We start from the raw sequence: 15,078 nt of genomic DNA on the forward strand, positions 1-15,078 counted from the left end.
ATTTCAGGTATGAGATGGTTGAGAAAACAGAGTTCTTTCTATGTGAAGTGGTGCAGATTGTCCCCAGAGAAGAAAGACATGGTCATGATCGGAGCAGACATCAGTGGACACGTTGGTGAAGGGAATGAAGGTGATGATGTTCTTCAATGCCGCTTGAGGACAAATGAAGTTTTTTTTTAATCTAACTAAATTGAACATAAATGAGGATGTGACAGGGATGAAGGTCAAGCAAAAAATTGCGAAAGGTGGTGATAGTGGCGGATTTAGCTTCTAAAAGGACCAGAGAGGGGCAACAAATGACTGGAAAAGTTACAAAATCACAATCATATATGATAAGTTCATTAGTAACAAGTGAAAGGATCATTATTGTGTCTATGGAGACAGCAGGCTTTCTCTGCATGGTAATGGCAATGTTGTGTGTACCGAGAGATATGCACACATTCCTCTCCATCAGCCGTTTGTATAAAACTGTCTTCATGCCAGTGAAGACAAGAATAAAACATATCAGAAGAAAATAAAATGTAAGGGAAATTATCTGGTCTTCAAGCCCTCTGAGGGAAACAGGCCTCGAGTTTAACTCTGTTCTGGCTCAGACTAAAATGCGTGTGACACCAATATTTCAATTCTTCCAGAAAGGGATCAGAGTTATAAAGTAAATTACATGATAAACCATAATGGGCCAATATTGAAGATAACTGGCAATGCAGATCATTTTCTTATATGTAACTGACCACCAGTCTCCTTATGAATGACAGTCATATTTTTTCTGCTTTCTCTGATCCATCATCTAGACCCTGGCTCTGAAGTGAACTCGTTATGATCCACCATACGAAGCTGAGAGAAAGAGCATGAAGTCAAATAATGCACACTGAATAATTAGAGTCAACAGCTGGGATCTATTTCTTAAATTATGTGCTTATAAATTGAATTTTTAAACTTGTGTTTTTGTTTGTCTTGTAAGAGCTGGCTTTGGCTAAACATGTTAAGAAAGTGTTCACTGATTGGTGACAGTTCTGAGTTAGGAGCACAAAGGTTCATGGGACCAAATTAATAAGAGATGTTTTAGTTTTAGCCCAGCTGACTGGGGGTGTGAGGGAAGGTACACTCTGGGTGCGAAGCCAGTGCACGGTGGAGCCACATTGAAATAGACACTCATACCTACAGGCAATTTGCAGCTGCCCAATTTTCCTGAAGCGCATGTTTTTGGAGGTGTAGGAAGCAGGAGAACCCAGAGAGAACCCACGCAGACACGGGGAGAACATACAAACTGCACAGAGCGTGACCCTAACTTGCTGTGTGTGGACAGTACTACCCACTGTGCCACCCCACACATATGCTGTTGTATATACATGTTCAATGTATATACATATATATATATATATGTATATATGTATATATATATATATATATATATATATATATATATATATATATATATATATGTATATACATGTTCAATGTAAAGGAAAGAATGAAAAGTTAATTTCCCACAGGGGATTATTAAAGTCTTCTTCTTCTTCTTCATCTTATTGACCTGGTAATACCTTCAATTGATGACTGTATTCCAGTCAGATTGTGTACATTTATTAATGCTAATGCTGTATTACGGAAGCCTCTTTGATGAATGTTTGATGACAACTTGAGTCCTTCAAACTAAAAGAGAGAGTAGACATAAACTTGAATTGGCCTAATAGAAATACGATCATTAGTAAATAGAAGAAAAAAGATTAAATAAGCAACAGAAGATTCTAAAATAGAATATAGATTTGGAATATAAAGAGCACTAAATGGGACTGAACTCTGAGTCAGTAGATTTGTTGAGCATTTAATACTATTGTGTCTACATTTATGTCGTATTGTGTGTTATTTTGTCTGTGTCTACTTCCAAACTACTTCTATACATTTTCCAATCAATCAATTAACTTTTATTTATATAGCGCTTAATCACATCTGAAGACATTTCAAAGCGCTTTACAGATACAAAGCCAACAATGCCCTCCAGAGCAAGCGTAAGCGGGGAAAAACTTCCTCAATTGATAAAAAAACTCTGGGCAGGACCCAGGCTCTGGAGGGCAGTTATCCACCTTGACCTGTTGGTTGGGAAGGGAACACACTGGGGACACAGATAGGTCAAGGAAAAGAGAGAGAGAGAGAGAGAGAGAGAGAGAGAGAGAGAGAGAGAGAGAGAGAGAGAGAGAGAGAGAGAGAGAGAGAGAGAGAGAGAGAGAGAGAGAGAGAGAGAGAGAGAGTTGCAGAGAGGCCAGTGTGAGTTTCATGTCCATAGTGCGCTGTCGCTGAATTTGGGGTGGGATTTTCCAGGCCTTTGGGTGTCCTGTCTTCCATCCGCGTTCTCCACTTGTGGAACAGAGGCACAAAGACGGCGGCAGTATTGTGCAGACAAAGAGTGTGATTTCACAGTAATTATAAATTCTAGGAGCATAGAAAGATAAAGAGTTGACAGAAGCTCCACACACACACACACACACACACACACACACACACACACACACACACACACACACACACATACGCACATACGCACACACACACACACACACACGCACACACACACACACATACACACACCTGGTGACGACAACGCTGAGGAGGCTCCGTCCCTATAAGGCGGCTGGACCAGATAAGGTCTCCCCAAGACTCCTCTGAGCCTGTACTACGGAACTGGGGGACCCCCTGCAGCGATTGTTCAACCTCAGTCTACGGCTGGGGAGGGTCCCGTCACTGTGGAAGACCTCCTGCATCGTCCCTGTACCCAAGAAAGGACGATCAACGACCACTGACCGGTTGCTCTTACCTCCCACGTAATGAAGACCCTGGAGCGTCTGGTCCTGGAGCTCCTGCGTCCACAGGTGCAGGGTGCTATGGACCCTCTCCAGTTCACATGTCAGGCCAAGGTTGGGGTTGACGACGATGAGCAGTGGATATGTACAATTTCCTCCGGGAAATAAATAAATCAATCAATCAATCAATCAATCAATAAATCAATCAATCAATCAATCAGTCTGTCTGTCTGTCTGTCTGTCTGTCTGTCTGCCTGCCTATAATTAATTAATCGGGAGCCAATGAAGTAATGCTAGGACAGGAGAGATGTGTTCTCTCCTTCCACTTCGAGTCAGTAAGCATGCAGCTGCATTCTGAACTAACTGTAGAGTCCTAATAGAAGAGCTACAACATCCCGATAATAAGAAATTGCAGTAATCTAATCTAGAAGGTGACAAAGGCATGAATGATTTTCTCTACGTCTATAAAGGATAAGAAATGTCTAACTTTAGCAATGCAAGTGAAAGAAGGCTGTCCGGGATACAGACTTCTTATATGACTTAAAGCTATCTTTCCAGGTTGAATAAGCTAGGTCAGTTTTTGTCGATCGCCAGATTCTCTCCAGTCTGCGAAGGCGCTGTTTAAGGTCCCTGACTGACGAGTTAAACCACGGGGCTGACCTTTCCTGTTTTCTGATTTTTCTTTTTAACGGGGCTATGTCATCTAGAGTTGTTTTTAGGATGTTAGCCACACTGTCTATGAGAAATTCTTTATTCTGGCTAGTACTGGAATAGGGGTGAGGGGAGCATACAGACTCTAGGCTGAGGGGATTTTTTCTTTAAATTTGGTCCAGCAGGTCCAGGTTCGAGCAGGTCGTCTCCACCCGTTGGTTCGTGTTCCTTGTCTTGTCTGTTTAATTACACTGGACTAGATTCCTGTAACAACTATGGTTCTTCACAAATGAAGACCACGATGAAATGACGAAATGATTATTTTTATGTGACAGAATTTTGAGAGATTTGATTTTTAAAATCACATTTATTCATAAGCCAAATTACAAGATAATCACATTGACACAAAATCCAAAAGAGATTCACGCAAAAAAGGAATTCACATCTCAAAAACAATCTTCTTCTTCTTCTTCTTTTCCTTTCGGCTTTTCCCTTCAGGGGTCGCCACAGCGAATCAATTTCCTCCATCTAGCCCTGTTCTTTGAATCCTCTTCTCTCACACCAACTACCTTCATGTCCTCTTTCACTACATCCATAAACCTCCTCTTTGGTCTTCCTCTAGGCCTCCTGCCTGGCAGTTCAAAACTCAGCAATATATTCACTATCTCTCCTCTGGACATGCCATCCACTGAGATCCACATATGTACACCGACAGAGACATAGTGCATATCGACACCACAGTGACCCACACATCTAGGGGACCTTCAGGTCATGTTGGCCCACAGTGGCAAATGTGCCCAGGGTGCAGCAGCCCAACCAACTCTCCATCGGACCTCACTATTTCGTTGTATAATTGTATAATGACAAATAAAGCTTCTTTTTCTTGATTTCAGTTCTTATATAATATAGGTATACACAATGGTATGAATATTCTTCTTAAATATTAAGTGGACGTTTGACTGTTCAGCTATTTTATCGCCAAAATAATTCTCCTTACACACGCATCAACATCTTTTAAATAATGAAACTTTAAATTTAAACTTTTTAATTTTATCAAATAAAACAGTAAATCGACATACACACGTTACAAAAACAGTTCACTAGAAGAATATTCAAACCCATGCATATAGCTATGTTATATGAGGACTGAAATCAAGAGCTGGCATCTAGTTCTTTTGCATTGTTTCTTTGACTAAACAATATCCAAAACTGCTTTAGATCAGTAGCTGTGGCATGGTGCTGCTTAGAACAGCTTTTAGCCATTCCAAGTTTTATCTTGTCTGTTTTAATCACATGATACACATGTGTTGTTCTCCTCTGAGCGGATGTGAAAGGGGGTGGAGTCTGAGGAAACCCTGGGTTTGTGGAATAAAACCTGCTCCCAACCAGGTTAACTTCAGAGAGTCTGTTACTGCGGTAACAAACCCAGAGGTTGTTTTACCGCTTCCTGAAACTGGTCAAGGTTGTGAAACTGAAAACCCTGGTTTGTTCTTCATTCCAGGGTTAAAATACCCCAGGTTTCCACTAAACCTGCTTCGTGAAACGGGCCCCTGGAGTCAGATTCTTTCTTGTTGTGACCAGTCCTCCTGACTTTCATGGAAACCTGTCACATCATTTCTGTGTAATCCCCTGACGAACAAACATGGAGAAAACATTCTCCCCTTGGTGGAGGAAAAATTACCATTAAAAAACCAACATTTCACAAAAAACACATTTATTGGAAAATAACATTTGTCAAAATAATGATCAAAAAGGAACAAAAGTAAATGTGTGGTGTTGTGAGACAAGCCCTTTTAAAACACTGACTTTTCATCGGGTGCTGACATTTTACAGATTACATTTCCAGACATTTATGTGTTGGCTATTTTCACATCATTCATTATTTTAGACATGCCTCTATATGATCACAAATGAAGATTTCTAAAAATGGAACTTGAAGTTTTTAGAAATCTCCACCTTCATACTAATTCCCACAGCTCAATAATCACTGGTTGGCATGAAAACCAACACAGATCTGAGGTCAGTAACCATGGCGCATGCCTCTGACTCCATTGACAACATCATGTGTCCAGAGCAGCTTTCTTCCAGCTGCTCAGTTGATGGTGAGCACGTCGCTCTGGATCTCGTGGCTCAGCTGCGTCTGCAGATCGCTCAGCTTCTTCTTCAGGACGGCCAGCGCCGACATGACGATGGTCTCCGGCCTCAGAGAACCACACGACTCCACGTTATAATAGAACCTGAACAGGAACAATAAACAATAAACACGTGAGACACAGGACTTCTAACGTGAGCATCGAGCATCGTCTATGTTCAGTATTTAAATAAATACGATTTACAAGATTCTTTCCACACCTTTCTGGCTTTCCATTCGGGTCATAAGGAGCCTGAACCTCATCTTCTTCAATCTCTGAGTATTCACTCTTGGGCCTAAACACCAGCGACACAGCATTCAGAACATAGCGATATGACACTGAATCTTCATCTCTATGGTGATAAAAACGTACCACTCCTCAGGTCGTGGGTAGACTGTGTGTCTCAGTGCATTGTCTGGGTCATACTCAAAGGACACCCCCGCTGTTGGGTTCCACTTGGCATGTTCCTTGCCGAAACCCTTCTTAGCATAAGCTCTGAGACGCAGTTCCTGGCCTTTGCGAAGCTTCACCAGCAAAATGTCTGGGTTAGTGTTAGACAAGAGAGAGTCAGGAAAAGATGAATGTCTCTAAAGGGGGATAAAGTGATGGAAGGACAGGCGTTTGACGTTGAGCTTACTTTCTTGCTCAGCATAATCATTGGGATCACTGTCTCGACTCTTGGAAGTCACCTGCAATGTCCAAAGAAAAGACTGTCAGCTTTTTGTACCTCCTGTCAAAAGATTCTCGTAAAGGGAGGCAGGACTCACAGGGATGACTCTCGGGTTGGTGGACAAAAGGTCATGTGAGGTGACTTGACGGGTCTGGTCTTCTGTGCAACGAACGTCCAGGGTTAACTCAACAGAACATTCTGGACAAAAATCATCACAGGTACAGTCCTGCAGTGGAATCAGATGCACACATTTATAACAATCACATTAAACCTCAGGGGGGGTTGAACAAAAATGTGTTTCTGACTGACTATATCAATGACAACAGAAGGCTTACCCTAGAATACTGCATTTTGTCAACAATGTCGTCACTTGTGAGAGGTATGAGACCTGATAACACAAACACAAATGTCACAGAGGTTATACAACTTTAAGGCTTCTCTGATCACTAAGCAACAATAAAAAAAATTCAAAATACCATCATTGCTGTGATCATTATACACAGTGATACGTACCAACTCTGTGTGCAATGAACTCATCATGTAGAACTGATGAATTGGCATCAATTTGGATCCAATCAATAGCTGCAAATAAAATAGTACAATTTGAAGTTAGTCGTTTTGAGGTCAAGTGGGGTTTTACTATCAGAGCTGATGTGTTTCCACGACCGTTACTGACTTGATTATGTCCTTTAAATGAAACAACAGCCAGCAAAGAGTGGAGTGATTGTTGCTGGTAAACCACACTTTTGTACACATTCAGGAAGTCACTGCTTAGAAAGGAGACTGTAGAGGGTGGGTTGGGATCATGCAGACAGTATTACTGCCAACAGAAACGTGAAGTTTCTGCCCCCTTTGGTTAGACTGTCAGAAGGAATACACAAAACGTTGTCAACAGATTTCAGTTAAATTCTATGAAGTGGTGGCTCTTGGACCAAAGTACAGTAGCCAAGATGTCCAGATAGATCTGGGTACAGATGTGGATTCTGGATTTTTTCCTCTTTTCCAAACCGGAGTTGGGCCCAAAGGTCTAGGGTGCTATTGATTGATGGTGAATTTATTTATTAAATCCTGCTTCAAAGCGGTGATGTATTGTAATGGTCAGTGTTTGTGTGTTCGTCCCTCTGTCTACCAAATATCTTCACAACCGTTGCAGATAGAAAGATGAAACCAAAAGCACATTACTCGGGCAGCAAAGGGGATGAAAATGAGATGATGACCTTGAGAAGAGTAGGTCAAGGTCAGATTTCAACTTTTGGTAACTCAGGAACCGGAAAAGATAGAAAGATGAGGGAGAAGGTTAGTGTAAGACCATAGATCAAAGCTGATGCTTTGATTTCAAGGGTGTCGTGGGATGTTGCAGTCTCTGACTGCCTAGTTTATCTTTTTTTTTTTTTAAAGTTTATATTTATTTTTTTATTTTGTATACTTGTCTGATCCTCAAAGGGAAATTAAGAGCACACGCTAGTATATTAACTCTTAAGCAAACGCATGCATACATATTAGTGGGTAAAGGTCCTTGTAGCACGCACGCGCGCGCGCACACACACACACACACACACACACACACACACACACACACACACACACACACACACAAGGGGGCCTGTAAGCATGCAATGGGATGTAGAGTGACAGACAGCTGCTTCCTGGTGTGCCCCAAAGGAGCAACTTTTAAGGGGGGACGGCGCCTTGCTCAAGGGCCTCGGCAGTGTTTGGGAGGTGAGCTGACACCTCCCACTGTCAGCTCACATTCCGAGGTGGCTGGTGACGGGAGCGGGAATCGAACCGCCGATCTTAGATCATAGGATGAGCCGCTCTACCGCTGAGCCACTGCTGCCCCTATGAATGTTACTTATAACAGTCCTGACTGACACCAAAGAGGCAAAGTTCATCTAATTGTCTGAAATTCATGAAACTTGGTAGTATAGTCGGACACAGGACAAGGAAAAAATGTCAAATTGTGATGACAATAGAATTTTTTTTTAAACTACATCCTTTTTTAATAGATTTTCTTGAGTAAACATTGGTTTAATGGTTATCATAAAGACAGGTTTTCAAAATTAAGAAGTCAAATGAGGAGGGTGGATCCCGGGATTGTTGACCTATTGCAAAGCTGCCTCCTGAGGCAGTAGAATGGTCAAACAGAAGGTCACTGTACCTATAGTGGCAACTTCTGACATGAAGACGCGGCGGATGGAGTTTGCAACCCTGAAAGAGAAAAAGACAAGAATGATTAGACGGAAAGTTCATTATTCAATTAACACAAAACCCTTCCATCGATATTTGTGACTGATAACCATATCACTGGGTATCGAATCGTTCGTGTACACTACTAGTTTCTTCCATGAATTAACCTTTTGGTTATAGCGCATCTTATTACCATGTTAAAATAGTAACTGGGTGCAGCTAATGAACAACAACACAGAATGCTCCAACATGAGTTGTGGATCTGAGAAGAATGATGGCTGCCCCCACACTTTCTTTGTATATACAAAAAGATGTTACTCACGCCAAATCAGTGTTTTCTATAACAAACTTGACATTTTCGTCTGTCAGTTCTGTGATCTTTACAGTTGGTTGATTAGCATAGGGCATTATTTAAGCTAAATAAACCCAAATTTAACGCCGTGGAATTGAAAGCTCACTCTGCTACCGCTGCCTTGGCTCAGTGGCTTTTCCGGAAATAACATCAAACGCTGATTGGCCAAATGACCAAACCCCGACTGCTGATTGGTTGCTGTTGCTGACAAGGTGACGGGTGTTTAGTTTATATCCGGGTCATTGAAGCCCGGACATTTACTTTCAAAATAAGAGCATTCAGTTATTTTTAATGGAATACTGTAAACATGCGTTATTGTTCAAGTATAGAGTTTTAACATTAAACAATATGAAACAGCTTATGGTTTATTGGGCTTATATTTTTTTAAACCCATTCAAAATTTTGACATTTAAAATTCAAAACGCAAAACTCTACTCCTGGAGTTGAGCTTAGCTTTATTGGTGGTCAAATACAATATCATTTTACCCACATAATGAAATTCTAGCCAATCACTACATATATAGTAATAACAATTTTATTGAAGACCAAAAATAAATTTACAGATCTGTGTGTCCATTTGTACAAAGGGGAAAATGGCTGACCAGGGCAGTGAAATTTTTGTTCATGAAACAAAGCAGGACAAAGCCACTGGTCCTGCTGGTGAACACAAAAACCCATAATAAATAATAGTTTACTCTTTCTGAATAAAAGGCCAGCACTTTCAGTCTCATTACAGTTTATCTGAAATAAGAGCAGAAAAAAAATTGATCTTCAGCTCGTGACACAGGTCAAAGGGTCAGACTGAGGATCAGCGTTAAGGAGAGCTCTTTTCACATCATCGTCTCTGGTTCAGTCCTGTGAGGTTCTTCAGCTGAAAAGAGCAAGACATGACAAATATCAGCAATTTTAGATTTTCAATGTCTACATATTTAACAATCCATGTTGTAAAACAGAGACCCTGATCTATTACAGCATAAAACAGCACTGAATATCTAAAATCACTACATGTAGCCATGTATGACTAAATAATTAACAATAAGCAAAGTTTCAAAATAATAGAATGGGCTGATGAGCAGCATATATTTACGTTAAAAGTAACTTCAATGTAAAACATCAGTATATGACATATCCTTAATTGCATTAGAGTCAAGAGCTTTGCAGCAAATGATCGAACTTCAGAGGCAAAAACAGATTTGTAGAAAAATCAGCACGTTTAGAGAAAGGCTATCCCAAAAAATAAGATTACAGGATACTTTACAGGAAAAAAAAACCAACAACAAAAAAACAAAACAAAACCCCATACTGAGGACTAAATCCCAAAATGACGGGAGACCTACTGTAACAGCTGCTCCCATGAGCCCTTGCACCACTGCTTCACCGGTTGACTGCACCTAGAACAAAGTGAAACACAATAAATACAACTCAGAAATCAGGTCATACAAATTCTGGTAAAACATGGAAGCATTTCCCTTTTTTCTGAACTCCTTGCATGGAACTTGTGTTTCATCATTTTGACTTGACTCCATGTTCGGACCAATCCCTGTTGTTTACTGAGAGGACACTGACATGTTTATTAAAACCCTTCGATAGCTCAGGTGGTAGGGCACAGGACTGTAGCAGGACAACGTAGTAATCCTTAGGTTGCTAGTTCGAATTCGGCTGGAAGGAGAGCTCTTAAATAAAAATTTCAGTCTATGATGGAATAATTAGATCAATAGAAATTGGGGATTCCAGTGTTCCTATGAAAAAAGGTCTCAAAACACATCCTGTGTTCACGCCTCTGTCACTCTGGATGCTTTCCACGCTACCTGTTTAGCGGTGCCCGCCATGTTGACGACATCTTGAATGCGGTTGTCAAGGAAGTTCCAGGTGTCTTGGAAGTCTGGTGAGGAATCCTGAAGCATCACCAGCTCTGTGGTGTTAAAGATACCAGTCAGCGCTGCCCGTTTGGTGTACCAGTTCATCTACAGAGGAAAAAAAAAAGGCAACAATAATATTGTAGCTTACAATATTGTTGGTTACAATAAAATGTAGCCAACAATATCAAGACACTATTTAACACAGGAACAACAGTCAACACCAAAAGCAGTTGCAGCAAAAACTCTCCCTGCTAGTGGGCGCCAGTGTTAAGGAAACAGGTTCTTAGAATTATTTAACCACTCATTTGTGGGGTGTGTGTTTGTGGATCACTAAATGTTCCAGTAGGTGTCACCTTGGTACATCGGATCGCTCACAACACAGATAGGAGCTTTGTCACCGTAGGAACGGAATGAAGGAGGACAAATAGCTTTTATGGATGATCCCTCTGTGAAAACTTGCATACAAGACAGTGAAGAAAATTAAGGGAGCTCTGCGTCCAAAAAGAAGAAGCACAAGTCAGGGAGGGTCAGTTGTTAGTTATTGATTATTAGTCTGCAGCCCCTCGGTGACTTTAGTAGTGTTACGTTTGCATTTGTTACTTGTGCTAACAGATCTGATTAACTGTCACTATTTCCAAATATGAAGACTATTCTAATAAGCTTTTCATTATTCTTACTATTTTGTAATTTTTGTCTTCCTCATCTGGCCATAATGGTTTAACCCCTTATTAGCTTAAACTCTGCATAATGTGAGCTGAACATGGATTTAGACTTATGATTTAATAACTGACTAGAGCAAGAACAAGAAGAACAGACTTCCAAGAAGCAGCGGCTGGAAGGACAGTCAGGCGTTTGGCGGGGGGGGGGGGGTAACCTGGGAGGTGGCCGGCCTGATATTGCGTGGGTGGTGATGAAAGGGGGACAGGAAGGTGTCAGCGGGAGCAGAAACAGGAGGGTATCGAGGGTGACAGGATCCACTCACGTCTGTGGATCGGTCGCCGGCGTAGAACCAGATGTCGTCCACCAGGGAGGAGAGGTGCTTCAGGCTGTCGGGGATGTTGTGAGGGAGGAGGAGGATGCTCATGGCCTTCGAAAAATAAAACAAAAACAAACAAACACACACATACGTGATTCTGTCTGTCTTCTCTGTCTGAGAAGAGTAGAATAAAATATAGGCGTAGTCGACTGTGCTTCATACCTGAGGCCATGATTCGATGTATGGGATGTGCATCCTCAGTCTAATCTCTACAGCATCTCTCAGAAAGTCAGCCGTCTTCTTTGGTCTGCAAAACCGTTGTCAAAACAATATTTGGAATTTTAACAGAGATTTCAGAAGATGTAAAATGATAAAATTCAGGTCTTTATTAATGACAGAGATTTCTGTTCAAGGTCTGTCTGACATTAAGTAGTAACGAGTTCAGCAGCACACAGAGCCTGTAGGTGTGTATACATACTCGGCCTGGCCCAACTGGACCTGGTTGTGCTGTTCAGACAGAATCTCTGTCAGCTGGGAGTTGCACTGGGCAACGAAGTGCAGGACCAAGTCTCCAGCGCCATTCATGAACATACCAGTGGAGGCGGAGGACAAACCCAGTGTCTGGCACCAGTAAGGCAGCAAAAACAACAGCAGACAGGGAATGCAACATCAGTAGAGTAATAATCATAACAGAATCCTGCAGGCTCCAACTTGTGTGGTTCATTCAATGTTTGATTTTGATTTTCGTCGACGTGCTTTTTGGTACTGTTCTGTCTTCTGACCTGACCAACAGGGTCCAACGCATTTCCTGTCATGCTCACCTCCGCTCCAGCAGCAATGGCTTCCACCGACCAGCCATGAGCCGGGACGAACGGCAGCGCGGCCGTCAGGATTCGAGCTTGAAGCTGTTCTTCTGTTTCGTATTCCTCCTCCTGATCTTCACTCTGGTCCTGGTAACTGTCCACAGGCACACAAGATTCAACAATAAAGAGAGTCTGACAGGAGTTAAATTAAGTGTCGTAACTCGCTGGCTACCATTGATGTCTATAGACATCAACTACATTTTTCAACGGCTGGAGTGACGGCTGGAGGACAGTCTGGAGGTGTGCAAATCAGGTTTCTAATCATAGAAATTTAGGATCATGACGATGGATCCAGAAACAGAACAGAGGATGACGAATCAGAGAAAGACTGAGAAGTTGCGGTAGCTAATGATGCAAGTCCGAGCTCCCCGGGGAGTGCATACGGTATCGCTCTGAGCGAAACAGCTTGCGATCGTTTGAGAAGAGAAAGAAAACACCGATAAATGTCAGCAGCGTCAGAGAAGTCCGTCCAAGCAGATCAACTCATGCAAAGCGCTGGCAGCCAATGAGTTGATGTTCAGTATACTGTACAGTAATCCCTGGCTTATTCGCGCTTCAAGATGCACGCCTTCACTACTTTGTTGATCTTTAGTAGTCACGTGACACCATACATACAACATCTGCGCACACGGATGTTGTCTATTGGCTGACAACATCCGTGTGCGAGCTGCTTTCTGAGACTCACGGAACGCAGCACACTTCCGTGTATTAAATAAACACTTTTATTTGACGCGAACACTTGCTAACACAGTTGGCAAGTTTGTTCTGGTCACATCTACAGAACCCAAGACTCCCAAAACGAAAACGTCTTCCCTACCCAGTGAGGTTTCAGTTCTTTCATCGGACTCAGATCAGTATCAGCGAATGATTACATCAGCATGGGGTCATTTTCTGCTCTATTGTACCTTTGACCTCATACTAACACAGCGTGATCCACTGACCTGGTGTCAGAGGCCTCCTCAGCTGTGGGGCCTTCCTGTGCAGGAGCCTCTGTGTCCTGTTTGACAGAGTCAGCCTGGTAGTGTTCATGGTAGGTCGTAGAAGAGGAAGAAGTGGGCTTGTCAGATTTGGAATTGTCCTGAAGCCTCAAGGCAGGGCGGTGGAAACCTCTTCTCAGGCTGCTGCATTGGGGGGTTGTTGCAGCTGGTACAGACAATACTGTGGTGAGAAATGGACTCGTTAGCTTCTGAGGATTTGGCTGGAGGAAAATGTGACCAGACTACACGGTGAAATCTCACATATTAAAACTCAAAGTCACCATGACATCTTGGACTTTGCACTTTGTTTCAAGTAACTTACAAATGAACCCGTTTGGCTCCTCCTCAATACTACTGAATAGAGCCAAAGCTGTCAGCAAAATGATTCAACCTTCATTATTATCTAGGCTTTATGGCAAAATAAACGGTCTTCAAAAACTGGATCACACAGGAACAGTTTAATTATCTCAGATTTCATTTTTGATTCCAAACAAACCTCGGTCCTACAAAGCTTGGTTTCTGAAAACTTCCTAGATCACCACAGAGGCTGTCGGTCATCTGACTTGAAACCCAAAGAAACTCTCTGGAGGGATTTGAAAGAGGTGGATGCAGCATGTAAATAGGAATATCACTGTCAGTGGGCTTTTCCATGATGCATGGGCTAAGATTCCTCATGAACGCTGCCAGAAGCTGAAGTCTAGATGTCTTGTCTGCAGAAAGTCACAGCAGTGAAATCATTTTGAGACTACAGGAGTTAATAAAAGTAGAATTTGTGTTACACTCTGGGAACACACCTTTGACATCTGCCGTTCTGAACTAGTGACGTTACTGTGAACATATGCTGATAAAGTAACCAACCAAATTCACCAAGGTGCTTGAATGATTTTACTTCCACCTGTAAACAATGTGTGCACAATCCTTCAAACAATACAGACTCATGTGTGTCCTGCAACTTTCACGGTATATATTGGTGCATAAATATATACAACATTTTGTTTTGTTCCATTACAAACAAATGTCAACAATCTTTAGGTGTTCATTATCACAGGATTTGGTACAAACAGCAACAATTGTAAGTTTGCACACCAGAAAGTCACATTTTGAAAGAAATTTAAGAGTCGGATCCTGTGACGTGTTGCATAACCAGACTGAAGACGCCCCCAGTCACAAAGACTAGTTAACTACAGAATGCATGTTGAACTCATGAAGCCTTTAAAGCCGTCGATCAACCAACAACCATCCAGCTAACTGTTTTGTTTTGTTGGACATGTTGTCATGTTCGTCCAATTCTGTCCTCCACAATCACCTTCCGCGGCAAATGACTTTGGTGGTTATTATCACTGACGTCAACACGGCCACGTTTTCACGTAACGTTGTTTAATAATCAATATTGACAGCAGACGATTATTTTCCCTGGATGTCCATTTTAAATGTAAGGCACCAGCAGCTCTGTAGTCGTGTCTCACCTCTGCACAGCCCCCGGAGGACCCGTCCCGCACGTACGCCTCTCAGCAGCGCCGCCATATTTAGCAGCACTGGCAGGTCACTTTTTTTTTCTCTTTGAAAACAACTACGTCATTTTAGCGCGACTCGGTTGTGAAAAGAACTACAAC

At 42.0% G+C, this 15,078-nt stretch overlaps 2 protein-coding genes across 3 annotated transcripts; both read right to left on the reverse strand.

Annotated features, from left to right (window-relative positions):
* Window positions 1-4,620: 4,620 nt before the first annotated feature.
* On the reverse strand, window positions 4,621-8,918 carry polr2c (RNA polymerase II subunit C). Its single transcript, XM_068313275.1, has 9 exons — window positions 8,761-8,918; window positions 8,410-8,459; window positions 6,765-6,833; window positions 6,587-6,639; window positions 6,349-6,477; window positions 6,219-6,270; window positions 5,954-6,122; window positions 5,802-5,876; window positions 4,621-5,686 (listed from the first exon to the last, which is right to left on the reverse strand). The coding sequence occupies exons 1-9, from the start codon at window positions 8,844-8,846 to the stop codon at window positions 5,542-5,544; spliced, it is 828 nt and encodes a 275-aa protein (XP_068169376.1). The 5' UTR covers window positions 8,847-8,918; the 3' UTR covers window positions 4,621-5,541.
* A 391-nt stretch (window positions 8,919-9,309) lies between these two features.
* Window positions 9,310-15,012, reverse strand: coq9 (coenzyme Q9 homolog (S. cerevisiae)). Of its 2 annotated transcripts, none has more exons than XM_068312992.1 (9): window positions 14,932-15,012; window positions 13,430-13,646; window positions 12,447-12,582; window positions 12,104-12,246; window positions 11,848-11,932; window positions 11,632-11,736; window positions 10,599-10,754; window positions 10,128-10,181; window positions 9,310-9,661 (listed from the first exon to the last, which is right to left on the reverse strand). In XM_068312992.1, the coding sequence occupies exons 1-9, from the start codon at window positions 14,987-14,989 to the stop codon at window positions 9,626-9,628; spliced, it is 990 nt and encodes a 329-aa protein (XP_068169093.1). In that variant the 5' UTR covers window positions 14,990-15,012; the 3' UTR covers window positions 9,310-9,625. The 2 variants fall into 2 exon arrangements, with proteins under 2 accessions (XP_068169093.1, XP_068169092.1); XM_068312991.1 differs by having other exon boundaries at window positions 11,524-11,736.
* Between the last annotated feature and the right edge of the window lie 66 nt (window positions 15,013-15,078).

This window comes from Antennarius striatus, chromosome 4 (assembly GCF_040054535.1).
Source record: "Antennarius striatus isolate MH-2024 chromosome 4, ASM4005453v1, whole genome shotgun sequence".
NCBI lineage: Eukaryota > Metazoa > Chordata > Actinopteri > Lophiiformes > Antennariidae > Antennarius > Antennarius striatus.